Genomic DNA, 20027 nt, shown 5'->3' with positions numbered 1-20027 from the left:
ACTCGTCACCTGACTCTGATGTGCCAGTGGCTGTTTCTTCCCAAGTTTCCCTCTGTGTCCGGGCGGAGAGTTGGTGTTCCTTTCGGACTCTTTTTATTCCGAAAAAAAGAGGACGCTTCACAGATGAGCTTTGCCAATACATTTGAAGGCTCAGACACACAGCAGCGCGACCCATCATGGCCATATGCAAATGTGGGCATTGCCACATTGGGTTGGCCTTGAAGGGTCCCTGGAATATCGTGTGGACGGCAATAAATGTCAGAGCCAGGGCGCATAGTGTAACTTGCCTTTGTCAGTCTCGCCGTCGTGTTCGCGATGCCGCAAACATTGAGTCCCTAAATGAGCCCATGTGTTTCTCAATCCAGTATTTCGAGTGAATGACTAAGACCACGTCAAGTTCTATTAAAACATTTATCTAGTGTTGAAAGCAGAGACGCTGTACCGTTTCTCTATTCACGATTCAGTTACACATATTGACGCTGATCATAATCATGGTGTGAATAAGATACAGTTGGAGTCATCTCCATGTACTTCGCGGTTCTCTTTGATCGGAGAAGCTGCTCAGGGTAAGCATTACCAGTAAAGATGTCCAACCGACTCACTCTTCGGGGTCTTTGAGGGAGACTTCTATTCTCGTATTCCCGAGGCACTCCTGGTAATTCCTTCTCACTATTCGCGACTGTTTGGAAAGGTCCTCCGTTAGAGGATGGATACAACAACGCAAACACCGGTGCCATCTTATTGCTTCTCCGTGATGTCAGGATCTCGTAGCGGATACCAAGCTTCCCAACCTCTCTCTCGATCTCTTCCGGCGTCCATCTACGCACGGGGCATGAATTTGCAGAGTAGTCTCCTGGTCCACTGGACCCGTTGGGAATGTGGTAGATTTGATCGATGCGGAAAAAAGCATACACAAAGACAATCAGCAGCTCAAACACAAACTGAGTAATGTAGAGCGTGGCTTTGCTGAACAACCTATCGGGGCCGCCCTGGTTGAAGAACACAGCGAGCCTCACAGCTGCTCCAACCGTCATGAGCGACGCACCAAAGACAAGCAAGCTTGCTTTGGCGCGAAAATCGCCAACACCAAAGTTTTCAGGGGTCGGACCTGGCTTGGCGCTCGCCATGAACAGCCAGACCAGAGGCGTGACCGCAAGCATCATGTTCCAGCAACCGCCTATTTTCAGCACCGTCTCAGCCCCCTTCTCCTGCGTTGGTACCAAGGCGTTGATGCACCCGGCAATAAGATTCATCATTGTAACAGCCGGGCAGGACCAGATCAGCAAGAGCGATGTCTGACTGAATGCAGGGTGCCAGCCGATAGAAGGATGCATAGCTCGAATGAGGCGCTGGACAAAAAATAGGTTGATGGCAGAGATGACTACGGCTCTGAAATGTTTGGCGTCAGCTGCGAGCCGAGTGAATGACATGCAAGCGCATACCATGTCATTGAACCAGTGGAGGGACTTACCCGCCGTTTTGGACCATGATGCCAACTAGAACAACACCAGACGTGTGGAGGCCGATATAGGCCCAGAGGATGCGGAAAATGAAGGTGACGACTCGGACCATGCAAAAGTCGAACATCAGACCCGAGATGAGGAATTTATGACCCCGCTTGCTGTTGGCCTTGTACATGTTCATGTGCAAGAAGCCGCCCACGCAGAACAAGAGGAGAAACATGACCGAGACGGGAGCGTCGGGCATGGGCGTCGGAAATCCCCCTAGTAGTCTCTTCATCTGGGCCGTCGGCTTGCCCATCTGCCTCCCAGCGAGGACCAGCTCGCTGGGCAGGACTTGGGCGTTCATCATGTGTAGTGATGCCGCTAAGTTTGACAATAGTGTTTTTTTTGTTGCCTTACAGCTCGAGGAGATGCCGTTATAGGTTGTGGTCAGCCATGCCCTACCGAGCAATGGAGCTTTTCAGAGAAATAAAAATAGCGATCTTGCTTGCCAAGGTTGTACTTTACTATATTCTTTATCATGTACGGTCTGAGTGGCAGGTGGTATATGTATACGGTATACCTGAACTGCCGACCTAAACAGGTAACTAAATAATTGGGTTTTCCATGTGCTTTAAAGTCCAAACCAGGGCATTGTAGTGTAAACTTTAACGGGACTTGGATGACACGTTATATGTTAGATGTACTACTGGACTGCGGCTCTCGGACGGGACGGACGCATTGATGAGTGTGGTTGGTGCACGGACAGGCGACCGGACTCTTTGGCCGGGTTCAGCGGCCCTACTCCATCTCCCTTGGACTACGAATAGTATACGTACTTCATACGGAGTAACTACCATGTACGGAGTAAAGTTGGGACGGTGGGGCGATCCTAGGTTGTTCAATTCGTACCTGAGGGCCAGGAGTCCAGGGACCAGGACAACCTGTGCGTGCGACCCATACTGATATCACGATGGCCTCTGCGGGCGGGGCTAAGGCTTAGACATAAACGGCAATTCAAGGCGCCAGAGCTTAGGGGGCCTTAAGTTGTTGCGGAATCCGCTACCTTTCATCGCGACTACTCGGCTCTCACCGACTTGGGGATTTATCCGCTACATGAATAACAACAAAACAACCATGTAGAGCAACTCCCAACTTATTTTGAAAGCTAAATTTTTCCTAAAAACGCTTCATCGAGTTTTCTTTTTGTGCATCAGGCTTTTACTCGCGAAATTCTGCGCTTCCCCTCATGCCATTGTAGATATATTACGGGCAACTCTCTAAAGCCGATGTTGCAATTATCTGCTGTCAATTACAGCATACCCAGGAGCATCACTGCAACTTTCTCCAACGTCCTTTGCAGAGTTTTATAGCATCGGCAGGGAATGCCTGGAAGAAAATTGTCATAATATAGTAGCGAGGCATCGGACAGAAATGTATTCTGTACAATTGTATCCACATACACTCCGCTGGCGATTACTGAATAACCCAATGCCGTGTTAAGTCGTGTGTCTCATTTGATATTCTAATACTTTATCATCAGCCCAATGCGTGCTCCCGTGGATATATCTACAACTCTAATTAATTGCCCTCTATAGTTATTCTTCTATTCACATATTAAAAATGTACAGCAAGGGCTGGATCACGACGGTGCGTGATGTCAGGGCTTGGAGCAAAAGACGCGACGTTATACATCTGACACAAGTGCCTGTCTTATGCCTTGATGACTCGCTGCCAATGTGATTGTCGGCCAGGGGTGATGCCAACGACCGCATCACGCAAAAGATGGCTCATCTGCGACATCTGCCTTTGATTAGTGAAAATGTATGCTTGCACATCCATCAATACTTACATGAGGATCATTCATCATTGTTAAATGCGTCCCAGACTGAGTTCCAATAGCAATCTTCTTGCTAGGCACCAGTTCTTCCCATCCATTCGGCCCCAGATTGTCCTTGCCTTGCAGCACAAACCTGGATACTTTGACGCTCAGATCGAGACCACACTTGGCCAACTCGTCTTGATCTAACACGCCGTCGCGACTCCAGATGATGTACGTCTCCATCCCCCCGGCCGAGTCGATTGGTCGCGGGCTGTAGTTACCCACGGCAGCCAGCGTGAAGCGGAAATGCTCGACAAGCCATTGTGGCACCTCCCGTGAGCCCCAGTTGCCCATGAGATTTCGAGACGAGAGGTAATTGACGACTTCCATAGACAGAGGCTCAAAGATGTTTCGGGACGGTGAGTCTATCAGAATCAACCTGTCCACGGCGTGTCCATCCTGTAGCAGACGTTTGGCGACTTCGTACGAGTAGTACCCCCCGGCGGACCATCCACCGACGCTGTAAGGTCCCTGTGGTTGCCGGCGGTAGATTTCGAGGACCCACTTGGCAGCTAGATCTTCAACGGAGCAACGGTATGAGCCGGCCTCACGTAGGTATGGGCTGTTCATCCCGACGACGCAAACTTCTGGGTGGATTAACGTGAGGTTTGCGTACGCCATGGCAGAGCCGCTGCCATCTGGCAAGAGAAATACGGTATGGCGGCTCGAGACCGGGTCATTTTGCAGAAGTATGGAAAGGGGAACAGGAGTTGCCTTGCGATCCAGCTTAGTTGTTGGTGCTGGCGTAAGGGTGGGAGCAATGGTGAGGTGAATTGACGTCTCGTAGAAACGACGCAGAGCACCAACGGTGGGCTTTTGGTTGAAGATGTCTTGTGGAAGAGCCTCTCCTCGAGGCCCTCGGAGATGCGACAAAATAGCCGTGGCGAGAATACTGTCGACACCAAGCCTGGCAAACTCCATGTCGTCCGTCTCGAGGATCTCTGCGGGCTCCAGTCCGCTCTCCTGCGCAATGATTTCAAGCGCATCTTGCCACAGAGTGACACTCATGACGAACAATATTGTTGAATTATCTCGAGGGTGATGGGACGGTAATAGAATATGTGCGCTGTCAAAGTCGGGTCGAGCACATGTTGCTGACATTATTTATGTCCGTGGTAAAATGAATGCATTTGCTTTCCCAAAAGCCGACCAGCACATCTTCTGCCACAAGCTCCAGCCTCCATGTTCTGAGCGTGATGAGACAAACTCCGGCACCCAGTTTTCGCCCGATGATGGATTTCAGCCCGGTTTCAGGACGGCGACGGTGCCCTGAGCGGTCGGCCCAAGTTTTATGCGCGCACACCTGCTGCTGGGCGACCTGAACTCTCAGCTTGAGCCGACGACAATATTACTGTATCAGGTTTCAGCTGCGTTTGACGCACCGGCGCTGGAGGCATCGTGGCCGGGTGAAATTGCCTGGGGCGCTTTTTGCTAGGTGCGCAGGATCCCCACCACGACCTGATTTTTAGGCGGTCAGTCCTGCTGCCAGGCCCCATAGTATATTCTAGGTATAAATATATAAGCAATAAATGCACTTAATAAAATATAAAGGTAGTTATATAATTGTATAAATTTCTTAGTAGCACTACTTTAAGTAGGCTTTAAATTACTTAAATATATAATTTCTAGTGTTTTTACTTAATATATATACTTCTAGACTAAGAGCGGTAAATTTAGAGGTAAATTTAAGGAATTTTAGAAGCTTTTATTAGCTATCATAATATATAATATCAAAGAAGGAAAAATACTACTACCTACTAAAAGATTTATACAGCTTATAGCCTTATTAAAAAATCTATTAATTTTTATTAAAGCTTTTTAGTATTAAGTAAAGCTGCTATATGTTTATACCTAGAATATACTATAGAGCTTAGCAGCAGGCCCAACAGCCTAAAATCAGAGCGTAGTGGGGATCCTGCGCACCTAGCAAAAAGTTGCTGCGCCCTGAGCAATCCACGTGGCCGGTACTATGCTGTTCTAAATTCGGACCGTGACTGCGGAGGAACCGGTGCCACCGGGTGAACTGAAGTCGCGCCTCCGGGAGCGCCTTCGCCGTCAATCCGGCCTGTGCCATCAACCATCAAACGCCACCGTCGAGGCCCGACCGTGCTTAATCCAAGCGACGCAAGTACCGCAAATGGACTGGACTATTTTGATGCTTAGTCCAGGGCAGCCGTGATTGCCTACGTCACGCTTGTCTCCTGTTTTTCTTTGCCCGTCGGTGAGACGCAACAGGTTTCGTTGTCCTTTAGACTATCATTATTGATGAAATCTTTCCTACCTTGGGCCTCATGTAGCTCTAGCTCGAGCTTGAGCCCCTTATTGGTGTATGTTCGCATTGAGACGAAACTGCTGCAGTCCTCACACCATTGAGCCTTGATACACGGCCTGCACCATGCGAGCTCCAGCACCAAAAAGGCACGACGTCGCCGTCATCGGGATATCGTGCCACTTCCCGTGCGGAGCAGATACAGCAGACCAATTTTGGGACTTCATCTGCAATGGGCGCAGTATGTACCCACTGTCCTTTGGAAGAGACTTCATCACTGCCCACGTCAGAGCAACACTAAGAAGACACAGCTTTATACTCCGAGGACATCGATGGGTCGGCGACGCATGCTGTCCACAGTTATGACAAGGAGATCAACATCGACTTGATCCCCGGAGGACACACTACAAAACGACATGTTGCCTCACTCGATGCTAGCTTTTGCAACCTCTCCAACGCCGAGGCCGAGTCCATGGATCTCCAGCAACGGATCATCATGGAAGCGACGTACGAGTCCATAGAAAGCGCAGGCCTTGAGGTCGGCCAGCTCGCTGGCTCCCGAACCGGCGTTTTTATTGGGAGTGTCACGAGTGATTACCGCCAAATGCCGCACCACCATGCCGAGACGGTACCTCTCTACAACCTCACAGGCGCTAGCAACACGCCAACCTCTGACCACATCTCGTGGTTTTTCGACCTCCGCGGGCCCAGCGTTACTACCAATGCGACCTACTCGTCTAGTCTAGTAGCCTGTCATCTCGCTTGCCAAAGCCTCTGGAGCGGCGAGTCGGAGATTGCTATTGTGGGCGGCACTAACCTGCTGCTGAACCCTGACATGTTTCTATGCTGCCACAACCGACAGGCCCTAGCCCCCAAGGACAAGCGCAAAAGCTTGGACGAGTCAAGGGGCGGCTACTCCAGAGGTGATGGTGTTGGCGTTGTCATCTTGAAACGCGTTGCTGACGCCGTCCGCGACGCTGATCCAATCCGCGCCGTGATCCGCGGCAGCGGATGCAATCGAGATGGCCATACAAAGGAATTTACCACCCCCGATGTGGAGGCACAAACCTCCCTCATTGTGGAAACGTACCACAGTGCAGGTCTTTCCCTTGCCGAGACGCGCTATGTCGAGGCTCACGGGGCTCCCATCTCGTTGGGCGACGCGCCTGAGATGGAAGGCATCGCGCGTGCATTCAGCCCGCGCCGGGTGGCATCAGACAAGCTTCTGGTTGGATCGATTAAGTCTAGCGTGGGACATCTTGCAACTTGCGCTGGGCTGGCCTCGCTCATCAAGAGTGTCTACATCTTGGAAACGGGGGTGATACCACCGACGCAATGTGCCTGCGATGTCAAACCCAAGGTCCGCTGCGAAGAATGGCATCTCAAAGTCCCAACAACAAAAGCACCTTGGCCAGCCGAAGGTCTGCGTCGGATCAGTACCCATGGCTTCGGATATGGCGGTACAAATGCACATCTGATCCTGGACGACGCAGCCCACTATCTCGAGGCACGGAACCTGAGAGGCCACCACTACACCCGCATACGGCCTCAACCCCAGAGGCTTTCAACCTCGGCAGCCTACAGAGAAGAACCGAAAGTAAACCCGCCGCGGTTATTTCTGTTCCAGGCAAGCAATCGTGAGGGCCTGGGGCGACTGCGCGCGTCGTTGGCGCAGCATCTCAGCCAGCGCCTAAAGTCATGGCCAGAGGACTCGAGGGACAGTGCTGTACATCTCCAAAAGATAGCCTTTGCTCTCGCGAGCCGACGTTCTCATATCAATTGGCGGACATACGCTGTGGCCTCCACTCTAGAGGAGCTGCTCAATGTGCTCAAGCACGGCGAAAGGGCATGGGCGACTCCCGAGGTCCGCGGTGCGGCGACATCCCTTCGACTCGGCTTCGTATTTACCGGACAAGGTGCGCACTGGGCTCGCATGGGACTTGATCTCATGGTTTACCCAGTGTTCCGCCAAAGCGTCGAGGAATCTGATCGTTTCCTGCGCGAGGCCCTCGGCTGTAGCTGGTCTGCCGTTGACGAGCTGGCAAAGCCGCAGACCGCGTCCCGTCTCGCCGAGGCAGCCTACAGCCAGACCCTCTGTACTGTGCTTCAGATTGCCGTCGTCGACTTGCTGGAGGATTGGAATATATCTCCCACGCGTGTAGTCGGGCACTCGAGCGGCGAAATCGCTGCTGCTTACTGCTTGGGGGCCCTGACCAAGCACGACGGCCTCAGGGTTGCCTACTACCGCGGAATCCTGTCCTCAGAGATGCGGCAATCACAGCAGGATCAGCGAGGAGCCATGTTGGCCATAGGGGCTTCCCGTGGGAGGGTAGAGGAATGGCTGGCGCAGCTGACCCGGGGAAAGGTCGTCGTCGCCTGCATTAACTCGCCGACGAGTGTCACGGCATCTGGTGACGAAGAGGGCAATGACGAACTTCTTTCAATGGTGCAGCGGGCCGGCGTGTTTGGTCGCAAGCTGCAGGTGAATGTGGCATATCATTGTCACCACATGGAGTCGCTTTCTACTGCATACGCTGAGCTTCTAAAGCAACTTGAGCCGCTCCAAGCGCGCAAGGGACGTGCCATGCACTCGAGCGTCTTGGGCGGCGTAATCGAAGCTGCGGAACTCGGTGCTGCCTACTGGGTGCGCAACCTGGTCTCCCTGGTACGCTTCTCCGAAGCCGTCTCGAGCCTCATTTCCCACGAGGACAGGCCAGCAGTGGATGTGCTCGTCGAGATCGGACCACACCCTGCGCTCAAGGGACCCGTCCAGGAGATACTACATGCTCAGGGTGTGTCCGCGGTCAAGTACATGTGTGTCATATCTCGCGGACGCGGAGGAGGCGTCAAGTCGGCTTTGACGTTGGCTGGCGAGCTTGTCCTCTCGAATGTCCCCGTTGAAATAGGTCACGTAAACCTCGACACCGATCTGCCACCGAGTCTGCTCATGGATCTGCCCCCATGCCTCTGGAACTGCTCTGCCAGATCCAGGGCCAAGAACCGTCTCTCCAAAGACTACCGGCTGCGCAGGCACGCCCACCTGCCACTGCTTAGAAATTCGCGTCTCACTACATGCGGCAGCGAGAGATGTTGGCGTGGCGTGGTGACGCTGCAGGACTCGCCCTGGATCCGGGACCATCAGATTCAGGGGTCTATTCTGTATCCCAGCACCGTATTTTTGACTATGGCCATTGAAGCTGCGTCAAATAAAGCAAACGAAAATCGGAAAATGAGCGCCCTCCGAGTGACAGGTGTACACTTCGACGATGCGTTGATGGTGACCGAGGACAGCACAACCGAGGCAATTTTGCGACTCAGGACGTTACCCCTCCCAGCGGCTAGCAGCCAATCGCCCTGGATGGAGTTCACCGTCAGCTCATCTATTGAAGGAGGTGTCTTGCGTCAGAATTGCGCTGGCCTGATCATGATCGAGTATGAAATTGACGCAGACCCGTTTGTGGACAGCGGACGTACCTTGGAGTCGGACATGGTTCGTGATGGGTACAAGAAAACAGACTCATCGTGCCGGCAATCAGTCGAATTGGGCAAACTCTACTCACGTCTTGCACCTCTCGGTCCTGACTATGGGACAACCTTTGCAAACATGACAGAGATTCGAAAGACAGGCGAGGGCCAGTGTATTGGCACTGTCCGCCTGGTACCACCGGCACATGAGAGCCACCCTCGTTTAATTCATCCAGGAACGCTGGATGCTGTGTTCCAACTTGCGTTTGCTGCGCTCGAAGACTCTTTGCTTCTGGGGCCCATGGTCCCAAGTAAAATTGACGAGGTAGTCATTGCAGCAGAAATACCAAACAGTCTAGGCGCTCTGCTTCACGGAGTCCCGCAGTCCTCCCTCCATGACCCCCGGGAGCTCGTCTCCGACATTGACATGCTGGATGACGAGAGTAGTAGGGTAGTTGTGCAGATCAAGGGGCTCCGTTGGGCTGACGTTTCCGGCGGTCGCATAACCCCGGCAGCAGCGGCGTCGTCAGAGACTCGACCCATCGGCTTCCGCGTCGAACGGAAACCGGCAGCCGATTTGCTAGCCGGGGAGCAGCTGCAGACATATGTTGGCCGTCTCGCCGAGCAAGGGGATGTCCCAAACCTCGCTCGTGCCGCGACACTGAATAATCATGTTGGCCGCCTGGCCACATGCCGGTCCGCCCAGGCAGCGGGCATAAGCACACCGTTCTACTTCGATGACCCCCGGTTCTCGATCCTTGCGCAGCCACGCGACTCGGACGTTGCGTCGTCGTCCACATCGGACGCTGGCGATGGCAGTGCCGGCGAGGTCTCTGTCCGAACGCAGCTCTCTCAAGCTCAGTCGGTAGCTGAAGCAGTCGCCGCCATTCAGGCTGCGCTCCTCGAGCGCGTGGCACGAACCCTTCAGATCGCCCTTCTGGACATCGATCCATCCAAGCCACTCCACTCTTACGGGGTTGATTCTTTGGTGGCTGTGGAAACTGTCAAGTGGACGATCAAGACGCTCGACGCGAAGCTGACAGTGTTCGATCTTCTGTCCAATGAGCCCGTCACAGCTTTGTGCGAGAAGATTGCGTCTATATCTACTTTGGTCAAGTTGACTAGTTGAGTTTGGCTTAATTCTTCGGGAGATTCTACTCCATCTTGGGCGGGAAATTCGCTATACTCTGTGCATCCGCTTTCGACGCGTTTGGACATTAATTTATATTCAATAGAAAGAGCTTTTCTCCTCCAGGCTTCGTCTAGCTGCATTCATGTTGACATTAATGTGTGTCTGGAAACTATAATTTGTCTCGGGTATTCTGCCATTCTGTCCTATATAGCGTACCCAAATGTATATACATGCATTGTTATCAAAACGGGGTTCCATAGCTTTTTTTGATTTGCCAGATTCTCATCGAACGGCGTTTCGGTTAATTACTACCTCGGCGCAGTGTTGATCTTGTTCTAATAGCGATGTCTTTCTGTTGCAAAGTGCCTTCCGTCTCCGCCAGAATTTCGGGGGCTAGATATGAAGTTATCTCGAGCTCGCCGTCCTTCTTAAACATGCAGCTGATATAAGTTTGTATCGATCTGCTCCCGTCGAGCTGTTTCTTCTCGCAAAGTTCGTGGACCATAGAGACATAGCCTTCACAGTATTGGCCTCTGCCATGCTGCTTCATCCAAGCCGTAATACCATCGGCTAAGCTGTTATCGCCAGGTCCGTAATTCCTTACCAGAAGATAGAGTTTGACGTCTGGAAGTGTACCCCTAGCGCCAATATCAAAATAATACATCATACCATGCAGCAATATCGGCATATCAGCAAATGCAACCTCGACATTCTTGTGCTGGGCCCGGAGTGGTATTTCTGCATCTTCGGCGAAGTCCGGAGTCAACCCCGTCGCCGAAGCAATTAGAGTTTTTAAATCTTGGAACTTGGCTTCCGGGACGTCAATACGTCCGCCAAGAGTCATTATTTCCCGTACAGACTTGAAATTGGTACGTGGCGTGTGACAATAGAGCTTGAGCCGTGACTCGACTGGAGCGACATTGTCTACGGCTACTAGGCTGTTACATCTAAGTTAATAGGGGAACGAGCAAGTTAGTCAATCTCTAAGGATCTGCACACTTACAATACATTTAGCAATCTTCCTTCTGTATTCGACTCCAGAAAATCGTACACAGATTGCTGAGCTGCACTTTTGAAGTCCAATATACTTAAACTGTCTTTAAACAAAGACATAGGAATGCGTCCGAGGGTCTGACCCAACTTGCGCGGAAGAATGTATGTTTTCAACATTGGTTGTACGCCCTTGAATTCGACAGCTATCATTAATGTTGTCGAGGTAGGTACACCTGCTTTAGTTTGCTGGGCATATTCGAACCTATTGGCATCGTAAAAGGTCGATACAAAGTGATCCACCATACTAGTATCGAGTGACGGTATCGCAACCTTAAGCCGATGTAGAAGCTCACGCGTTGCATCGTGGTTTAACGGGTCTAGCTCGGTGCCACTGAAGCGGCCAATAGGCTCAACACCGTATCGAACTTCTGGCTTCTTCGTAGCGCTGTTCCATTTCCAGGAATACTCTATTGGCAAGCCTTCAACCCCCAACACAGAGGACCACTGCCTTTCGCTGAATGTATCAAGGGCTTTGCCTAAGTATGGTACCTGGAATTCTGTTAGTATTACATTTATCGACCTGGAACGCTTCCTTCATTGCAGCACTAGCAACTGACAATCCAATGATAATGAAATAACAGCGCATCGTACTGCCTTTCCGGAGAATATTGAGCGGCTTCTAGCATTGCCGCTAGATGCGGCCCCGTCTTTTTCCACCAGAAGTCTTCATCGGAGTTGCGAGGTGGCAGCAGCTTTGATAAAGATCCCCAAGCCTTGGAATCTTGCAATAGGTTTTGAGCCATCGCTAAAGGATAGCTGGTCAAAATGTCAAGAAATAGCTTAACGAATCTAGAATCAGAGTCACTAGAATGTAACTTGTCAAGGACAAACAACCTAGCCAGGAAGTAGTTGACGTTTAACGCCATATATACATGATACGAATCGCGCTATGGCCTAGTCAATACATTGCTGCGACCTTTAGCGCGGCGCACTGGCCTTGACTTTATCCCCACTAACTCTCGAGCGTTAGGCAAAGCTGAACTTTAAACCTTCCAGGTCCAGTCTACCTGCGGTCCAACCCAAAATACTGCATTCCTAGAGGCAAACATGAGCTAGAACGCACGTTTATATTCATGCGGTAGTGATCCTTCTAGGTTTTGTGGCTGATATTAGCTCAAGTTGACTCTTTTGTGTATCCTACGATATGTATCCAAGCGTAATTTTTCAATCTGTCCCTGCTTTTCTCATTTAGTACATTGCGTTTACTAGCAGTTATATATCGTAGTCGATAATAGCTATACCTTATATAGCTTAATGCCGAAAGGGCTCTATTTCGCTATAAGAAATCTGTTCTCTAACTATGTTCATCTAATAGTTGCACTACGGCTGTTCACATAGCTACGCAAGGGCGATAAACAAGGGACTTGTAGCAGAAGGTTTCTGCATCTATAGAAATTTGGGAGCACGGGGATCTCGTTAAAAACTGTAACTATAGCATTAATGTTTTGTAGAGCTAAGTTGAATAGCTCTCTATCCCTATTAGCTCCTTAAGATAAAAGATATATAGATAATTAATCCTTGACCTACTAAGTTGGACTCCAATTCGGCGGTAGCCGTTCTAGAAGCAAGGTCTATTTGTGATGATAGAATTACGGCGTGGAAATCGTCGATGCTTAGCCTGCAAGACACTATATGATACTTTTGCGCTATTTAAGTCGGCATTTCGAAGCCTTTATACTTGCAGCCTATCTTAATTTCTGCAGACTAGAAAGGTACGTGTAATAAGGGCTTTTATTACAGCAGTGTCGGATAAGGGCTTTGAACATTACGCGGCTTATTTGAGTATACAACAACTTGAGTTTCCTAAAACGTCTTTGCGGCCACAGCACTGCCCTAAGTCTAGTGACTATAGCTCTTGTGCTACTTATGTCCGTGTAACATTACATTACAATATCTATTTCTCCTAACATAATGTATTAGTTATACATGTGCTTTAAGTATTAACTTAACTTACTTGTGTATTATTACAAGAGAAGAATTTCGAGGACAAAGAAAGCAAAAAGAAAGTGTTTAAGTCTAGAGCTGCGCTCAACCTTAATAGATGCAATACAGTAGATAACATACCCTACCTCTTCGTTGACCACCTACATCGTGCTAGATGAGCGAGCCTAGGGCAGCTCGTTCATTACGTTGAGTACTCTTTTGGCTCAACGGTCAGCGCTACCGGCAGCTAGGGAGGTCCGGAACACTACCGGGATAACTGTGGCTAGCACCCGCAATAGCTCTTAAAGTCAGTCCATCACAAGAACGTGGAATATTGCGAAGCAGAGACTGCCTGTAGAGTAGTCTTATTTCATTCCTAATATATATCCTCTGCAAGGTGTCTTTACACTTTGCATTTCCCTACAGCGTAATTGTATTTGCAATTAGACAATGACTTATTCTTTATAAGAAGGTCTTATAGTAATTAACTAGTTTCTAAAATGCAAGAGTAAAAGATACTAATAAAACATTCTAGGGCTGTTGTTATAGTTCACGCAAGAAATAAGGAAAATATATTACCTGCGCATATAGCAGCGCTGCCTGTAAGGGGAACTAGTGCTAGAAAAAGGCTACTAAACAACAAGTCTATTGCCTTTACTAGTATGCATGCAGCGATTTCTTATACCTGCGTCTTAGCGACTATTTCTGTTAAGAAATCAAACAGTTATTCGCAGCCTCCAGCAATCGACTTTGAGCAGGTAGGAGCTGAGCGGCAGATAGAAGAAGGGAAGTTTAATTTATGCAGCGAGAGGTCTGTAAGGACAGCTTATTAAAATAATAACATTTCTAATACCACGCTCTTTAAATAGCTTTCAAGAAAGTGTTGAGTTTGCTAGCGAAGTAGCTTAAGAAATTTTTTTTTACTTTAATTTTATGTCCTAGAGCAACTAGACGCTCAAAGCGCTGCCTCCCTGCCTAGTTGCCGTAAACTCTAGCTAATTCTGCTTATTGCAGATAACTCTCGAAATACAATAGCACTCTAGTATAACAAAGAGAATTATACAGTCTGTTAAAAAGATTATCGTTAAGTTAATTCCCTAGGACTAGAATTCTCCCAGACTAAAAGAGTCAGGTAGTATTGGCGTCTAAGTAGTAAGTGTAAGGTATTGTGACAGAGCAAGAGGATAAGATAAAATAACGGAATACGCTCACAAGTATGTAGTGACTAATTAATTAAGCTAGACGAAAGATAGATAGAAAGTTTGTCTCCTACTCTAATAATAAGACCTGCGGGGTAAGGTCTGTCTCTTCTTTTGTGCGAAGACTCTAGTAGTGTATAGAGAAAATAAAAGATACTTAATTTCACACTTAATTTCTACTGTAATAGAAGTCCTGTGAAGTCTAAGCTACGAAGAGCTATATTACACATATCGCAGCCCTGACATAATTGACGGGCTGCCTAGCGGCGATTCAGGGCATTATTAGACGGGGCTCTAAGGGGCTTTTTAGAGCTCTGCGAGCGTGGCTGCCTAATACATAACTCTTGTGAGTAGCTTCATGAAGTTGGCGTTGAGGTCTGCACGTGAAGTGGGCCCTAATATCTTCCGGCATGCCTCTGCGGTCTCCTGGGCAACGTACTGTCTGCATTAAGACGCTGCACAATTGCAGCGCGCTCGACGCTTTTTTTCGTTCAGGACCACAAGATATCTACTAAGCGCATTGCCGAATTATTATAGTGGACATCTATAGGTGGATTGCTGCAGTTGTTTCCTCTCAAGCTGAAGTTAAATGTCTCCTTGACATTCCATCAGCTTAGTCGCAACTTTACAAGCGAAGTCACCCTCTCTCACCAGATCCCAGTTCCATGGATGAGTTATCGACTCCAACGAAGAGGAGAAGACAGGATGATGCAGACCGGACACCAATAGCGACGATTTCAATGCGACCCGGACCTTCAAGAACAGATTCTGCGTCACCTATGAAATCATCCACGAGTATCCGATCTAGCTCACAAGCATTATGAGCCCGCCGCAAGTTTTCCTCCCTACAGGTCTACGAAGAAGTAATTCTCCCGCGACAACTTAGCGGTCTTGAGACTCGAAATCTCCCCTCAGCAATTGAGACGGCATTGCTAAGGATCCGACAGATCAGTCGCTGCAAGGAATCCTGTCGCCAGCGTTAGATCCGGCTAAGTTTGAGATATTTAGACGTAGCCACGACCTTGACATGAATATCTTCGCTATGTCGGAGATTCATGGCAGTAAACTTACCCCTGAGGAGGTGTTGGAAATTGCAGAACGCGCGCGTCGCTGCCTCGAGAAGAATCACGACGAAGACGATTAGACCTGTGACGTCCACCACTCTCTGTTCAAGAAAATATTCCGCAATGCGCGTCTAAATACTCAGCAGCAACTTGTAGACTTCAGTGAATAGTATTCTCAGCCTCCTAGTCCTACGTTTCTTTTTAGATCCCGCTAATAGCTTTATATTTTACAGTACAAACGCCTAGATTATCCGAGAATACTTACTGATACTAGCGCCTAATCGACGCATTAATATATTTACGTATAGCAATACTGCAGCCAACTTAAATTATGCGGCTAGGATTAACGAAAGATGAAAAACACTGCCTAAACAAAGCATAAATTACACTTTATGCATCGCTCTGCGTGGTTGCCCTCTTTCATGCAGCGTAGAGATTAAAAGGCCTGGCAATTACTTTCATAGTTACGCTTAATAATTAACACCTATAGTACTGGCAAGGACTAGTTGCACTCTTTCGAGTAGTAATACTAGCCCTAGACACTTAGTGCGAGCTTGTTATTAGCAGCGCTGTGCCGGAGGAGTCCTACAAGAGCCTAAAAATTTAAGCAATGCAAGGCTTTGTCACTGACGAAGGGGAAAGGCTAGAAGAGCAGGACGCCGCTACTCGTGCTAAGCTGTACTTATTTAGACATAACTAGCAACATTGCGCTTTAACTAACGCAAAGAAAATTAACCGCAGAATAACTCTAATAGTATCCGATTCTCTTCCCGACACAGAATAGATAAATACCTAGACAACATCTAAGGAGCATGCTTAGGTTGGTGCGGCAACTAAAAAGTAGAGAAAGTTGTGTCCTAATAGTGCGATTTGCACACTTATTAGTAAGAGGGTATTATTAGTGCTATCTAGAGAAGAAGAAGCAAACTTCTAGTTATACCGTAATATATTATTTGTATTTTTTTATGTACTATTAATAGAATTCTAGGCATTTAGATGTATTAAGACGTTGTCTCCGCTAAGCGTGTCCGCCTTGCTAGGATAGTGTTGCGTTGCCACGGAAACAAGATGTCTATTTTGCACGTTAGAGGACAAATATTAAATTTGTAAACCTTGTTCGCTTAACGCTAGCTATCTTCCCTTCCAACATACAAGAGTAGCCCTGAGGACAACTACAGTATGGCCGAGTTCTCGGTAGGAAACATCTGTTCATGGCTTCTGGATCTGCCAGAGTTATTTGAACATCCACCAGAGCCACCAAACCCCGCTCCCGCAGCATGGTCGACTGGAGCAAGGAAACGGAAAGCAGACAAGCAACTGACGCCTCCCACAACACCATATAATATGGACGACGCCGACGTAACAACCCCGAGAAAGCGACCTCGCCAGCTTAGACAGAGCGAAGATGTTGAACTCACTCAGCCTCCTCCGCGGCGCACTGCGAGAGCTTGCTCTACTTCCTCCAGTAGCCAAGCCTCACTCCAATCGCGTTCGCCTTCGCCCCTCAAGAGACAACTCATGGCGCTGCGCCTCGATGAATGTGGCCTTGAGTTCAGGCAGCTTCAGATTGATGAGCCACCTATTCCTGCGGTCATTGATCTGTTTTCTGACCTTCGCGACATCGGTAATGGTATCGAGATCCTTCCAGAAGATCTGCGTATCTCCATTACGAACGGCCTATCGATCAGCGGGCCGACTGCTCACGCGTGGCGATTCTCTTTTAGAGCAGATTCTTTATGTGACTTGCCTTGCTGTATTCCTTCTCCGGAGGCTATTATTTTGGTGCGTGAGTGGGCTAAGAAATGCCATGAATCTGAACACGAGGAGGCGGCTTAGGGTGAGGAAGTCCACCACCGACTGTTAGAAGCTGTATTCCGGAACTCATACACGGACAAAGGACAGCAATTCGATTTCACCTCGTGGTATGTTGACTTTCCTCACAACCCTGCGCATGCTTACCAACAAAGAACTAGCCAAACTGCTCGACCACATCAAAGATGGCTCCCGAAATCTGGGAGAGCTAACATGATCGACAAATGCATCTACTATAATACCAGCGAGGATACCAGCTACGCACAGGCACTGCGAGAGCTTTCCAGACGTGCACCAACACTGACCGTTAACCACACGGATTTTGCGGCACTACAGCTTCAGATAATAGTAGTGGGTATCGAAGTGAAGAAGAGGGGGGGCAGGCCAGACGCAAAACTGCAGATGGGCACTTGGCATGCTGCGCAATGGGCGTTCTTGCGATGGGCGGTCCTTGCGGCGCTGCAACGTGGTAACCCTGACGAGGATTTAGTCACGTTAGAAGAGCGAGCCGATAAAAATCTTTCTAAACTTCCCTTCCTTATAGGTATTGTTGTCCAAGGCCATTCGTGGGCATTTACTCTATCAACGCGCGAACAATTAAAGACTATTAGTTGGGAGGATTATCGTTTTGGGACTACAGAGAATAACCTCGACATTTGCAAGGCTGCAGCAGGGTTGAGACGAATCACAGTGTATGCGAAGGAAGTATACGTGCCATGGTTTAAACAATCCATTTTAGACGAGTTTAGAACTACTAATAACTAGTATATAGACTTAACTATACTATACAAGTTATACTAAATTATAATATTACAGTATAGCTGTGTAGTTGTTAAAGACTAGCTAAAGACTAGCCTTACAGGCAACTACACATAAGCGTTACTAATATTTACTATAAACTTAGAAAGAGAGAAGGAAGAAAAGGAGAAGTTCTCTATCTCTCTTTATTATGCTATTATATAAAAAATATAGGTTTTGAATATAGATCTAAAAAGTATTTAATAAAGCACTTATATAGTGTTTTATATATACTTAAGCTATAAGCTTTAAGACTATTATATACTTTTATATCTAAAGGCTCTTATATATATATAGTTATAAGTAGTAAGAACTTAACGTATAGTAGGACTAGATTATAGAGGTAAGTATATAGAGTTTATTTACCTTAGTAACTATATACTTTAGCCTCTTATTTTTATTTATAGTATATATTTAATATACCTCTACTTTATAAATAGCTTACTTACTAGATGCTATTTAATAACTAATACTATTTTTATTATTATAGAAAATTTATTTTTCTTAAAAAATTACTACTTTCTTATCTACTTATTATTTCTAGCTTACTACTATCTTAATAGAAAATTATACTACTACTTTTATATATAATAGTTATTCTCTTAATTTTTATATTACTCTTACTGTAGTTTTTTGCTGTTAATAGTATATACTATTAAGGACTAGCCTTACAGGCTACTGCGTGTAAGCGTTACTAGTATTAACTATAAACTTAAGGAGAGAAAAGAGGGAAAGGAGAAGCTCTCTATCCCCTCTTTTCCTCCTATTATATATATATAGGTCTAATATGCATCTAAAGCATACTTAATAAGGCACTAATATAGTGCCTTATACCTACTTAAGCCCCTACAGCTTAAGTCTATTCTATTATATACTCTCCTTCTAGTAGGTTTGTCTGTATTGCTGCTATATAGTAGGGACAGATGTATAGTGTAAATCCCCCTAGCAACTGTACGTCTCTACTCTATGTTTTTTGCGTGTAGTATATACTTAATGCACTTCTGCTTTGCAAATAGTTTAGCAACTTTATACTGCTTATTCTTATTATTTTCCTCTTAATAAGCATTACTAATACTCTTTTTGTGCTACTAAAAATTCTTATTTCTAAAGATTACTGCTGCTATACCTGCCTTCTTTTTCTATATTACTTCTATATTGCTCCTGCTATTCTAAGCATAATATAGTATATACTACGCACTTAATTTAGTTTTAAAGAGTCTGCTGCTAGCGCGCCCCCTCCCCTGCCCTTACTGCCCCTGCTGCTATACTATAACGCCTACTATATAGGCAAGTATGCTATAAAAGGCAACTCTAATAATAATAACCTCTTTAATAGAGAGAAAGTTCTAGAAATATATACACTATATTAGCGTAAGCTTATTAATACTAGCTCTACTAGTTGCATCTCTAGCTCTACTACAGCCTGTAAGTAGTGCTGTAAAACCTATAAGAGGTGCGTCTAGAAGGCGCACCTTTATACTTTAAACTTTAAGCTATACTGCTAATAGAAGAAGGTGTAGTAAATTGCAAATGCTAGCAAGTATATTATATCTACTATATACAAAAAGTTAAGTAAGAGCTTTAGTATATATACTAAATTTTCTATATAGTTTAATTCTGCTACTAAAAAATTCAATATATTATTAGAGCAAGCCTATATTACTTCTAGTTCTATTTATTTCTTATATATACTGCTTAATTTATCTTCTAGTAGTGCAGCTACTAGCACTAATTTGTAGGCACTAGCGCTTACTAGCGCATTAATGCCTACCTGCTGCAGGTATATACTGCCTCTAAACTAGCAGATACTAGTAAGTTTTTTCTAGAGCTAAGCTACTATAGCTTAGAATGTTAAGCAAATACTACGCAAGCAGTAGGCAGAGCAGGCAGAGTTGCACTATAAATACGCTAACTAGTAGAAGCTAACTTATACTCTAGTTAATGCGCTTTATAGAGAGGCAACTCTCTATAGCTAATATATTTGCTTT

General features: G+C 47.1%; 5 protein-coding genes across 5 annotated transcripts; 2 read left to right on the top strand and 3 right to left on the bottom strand.

Moving 5' to 3' along the window:
* Positions 1–464: 464 nt before the first annotated feature.
* Positions 465–1809, bottom strand: MAM_07697 (uncharacterized protein; the record flags this gene model as incomplete). Its single annotated transcript, XM_040826495.1, has 2 exons — positions 465–1389; positions 1472–1809. 2 exons carry the CDS (start codon positions 1807–1809, stop codon positions 465–467), a joined length of 1263 nt encoding a protein of 420 aa, XP_040675447.1.
* A 1346-nt stretch (positions 1810–3155) lies between these two features.
* MAM_07696 (polyketide synthase) lies at positions 3156–4332 on the bottom strand (the record flags this gene model as incomplete). The annotated part of the gene is made up of 2 exons (XM_040826494.1): positions 3156–3245; positions 3295–4332. The coding sequence occupies 2 exons, from the start codon at positions 4330–4332 to the stop codon at positions 3156–3158; spliced, it is 1128 nt and encodes a 375-aa protein (XP_040675446.1).
* A 1387-nt stretch (positions 4333–5719) lies between these two features.
* On the top strand, positions 5720–10187 carry MAM_07695 (Beta-ketoacyl synthase; the record flags this gene model as incomplete). The annotated part of the gene is made up of 2 exons (XM_040826493.1): positions 5720–5834; positions 5905–10187. The coding sequence occupies 2 exons, from the start codon at positions 5720–5722 to the stop codon at positions 10185–10187; spliced, it is 4398 nt and encodes a 1465-aa protein (XP_040675445.1).
* Positions 10188–10491: 304 nt separating this feature from the next.
* MAM_07694 (dimethylallyl tryptophan synthase GliD1) lies at positions 10492–11986 on the bottom strand (the record flags this gene model as incomplete). The annotated part of the gene is made up of 3 exons (XM_040826492.1): positions 10492–11128; positions 11194–11732; positions 11801–11986. 3 exons carry the CDS (start codon positions 11984–11986, stop codon positions 10492–10494), a joined length of 1362 nt encoding a protein of 453 aa, XP_040675444.1.
* A 4787-nt stretch (positions 11987–16773) lies between these two features.
* On the top strand, positions 16774–17265 carry MAM_07693 (uncharacterized protein; the record flags this gene model as incomplete). The annotated part of the gene is made up of 1 exon (XM_040826491.1): positions 16774–17265. The coding sequence occupies one exon, from the start codon at positions 16774–16776 to the stop codon at positions 17263–17265; it is 492 nt and encodes a 163-aa protein (XP_040675443.1).
* Positions 17266–20027: the final 2762 nt, after the last annotated feature.

Source organism: Metarhizium album, assembly GCF_000804445.1.
Source record: "Metarhizium album ARSEF 1941 chromosome Unknown scaffold_35, whole genome shotgun sequence".
NCBI lineage: Eukaryota > Fungi > Ascomycota > Sordariomycetes > Hypocreales > Clavicipitaceae > Metarhizium > Metarhizium album.
This window is presented reverse-complemented; position numbering and strand designations above follow the sequence as displayed.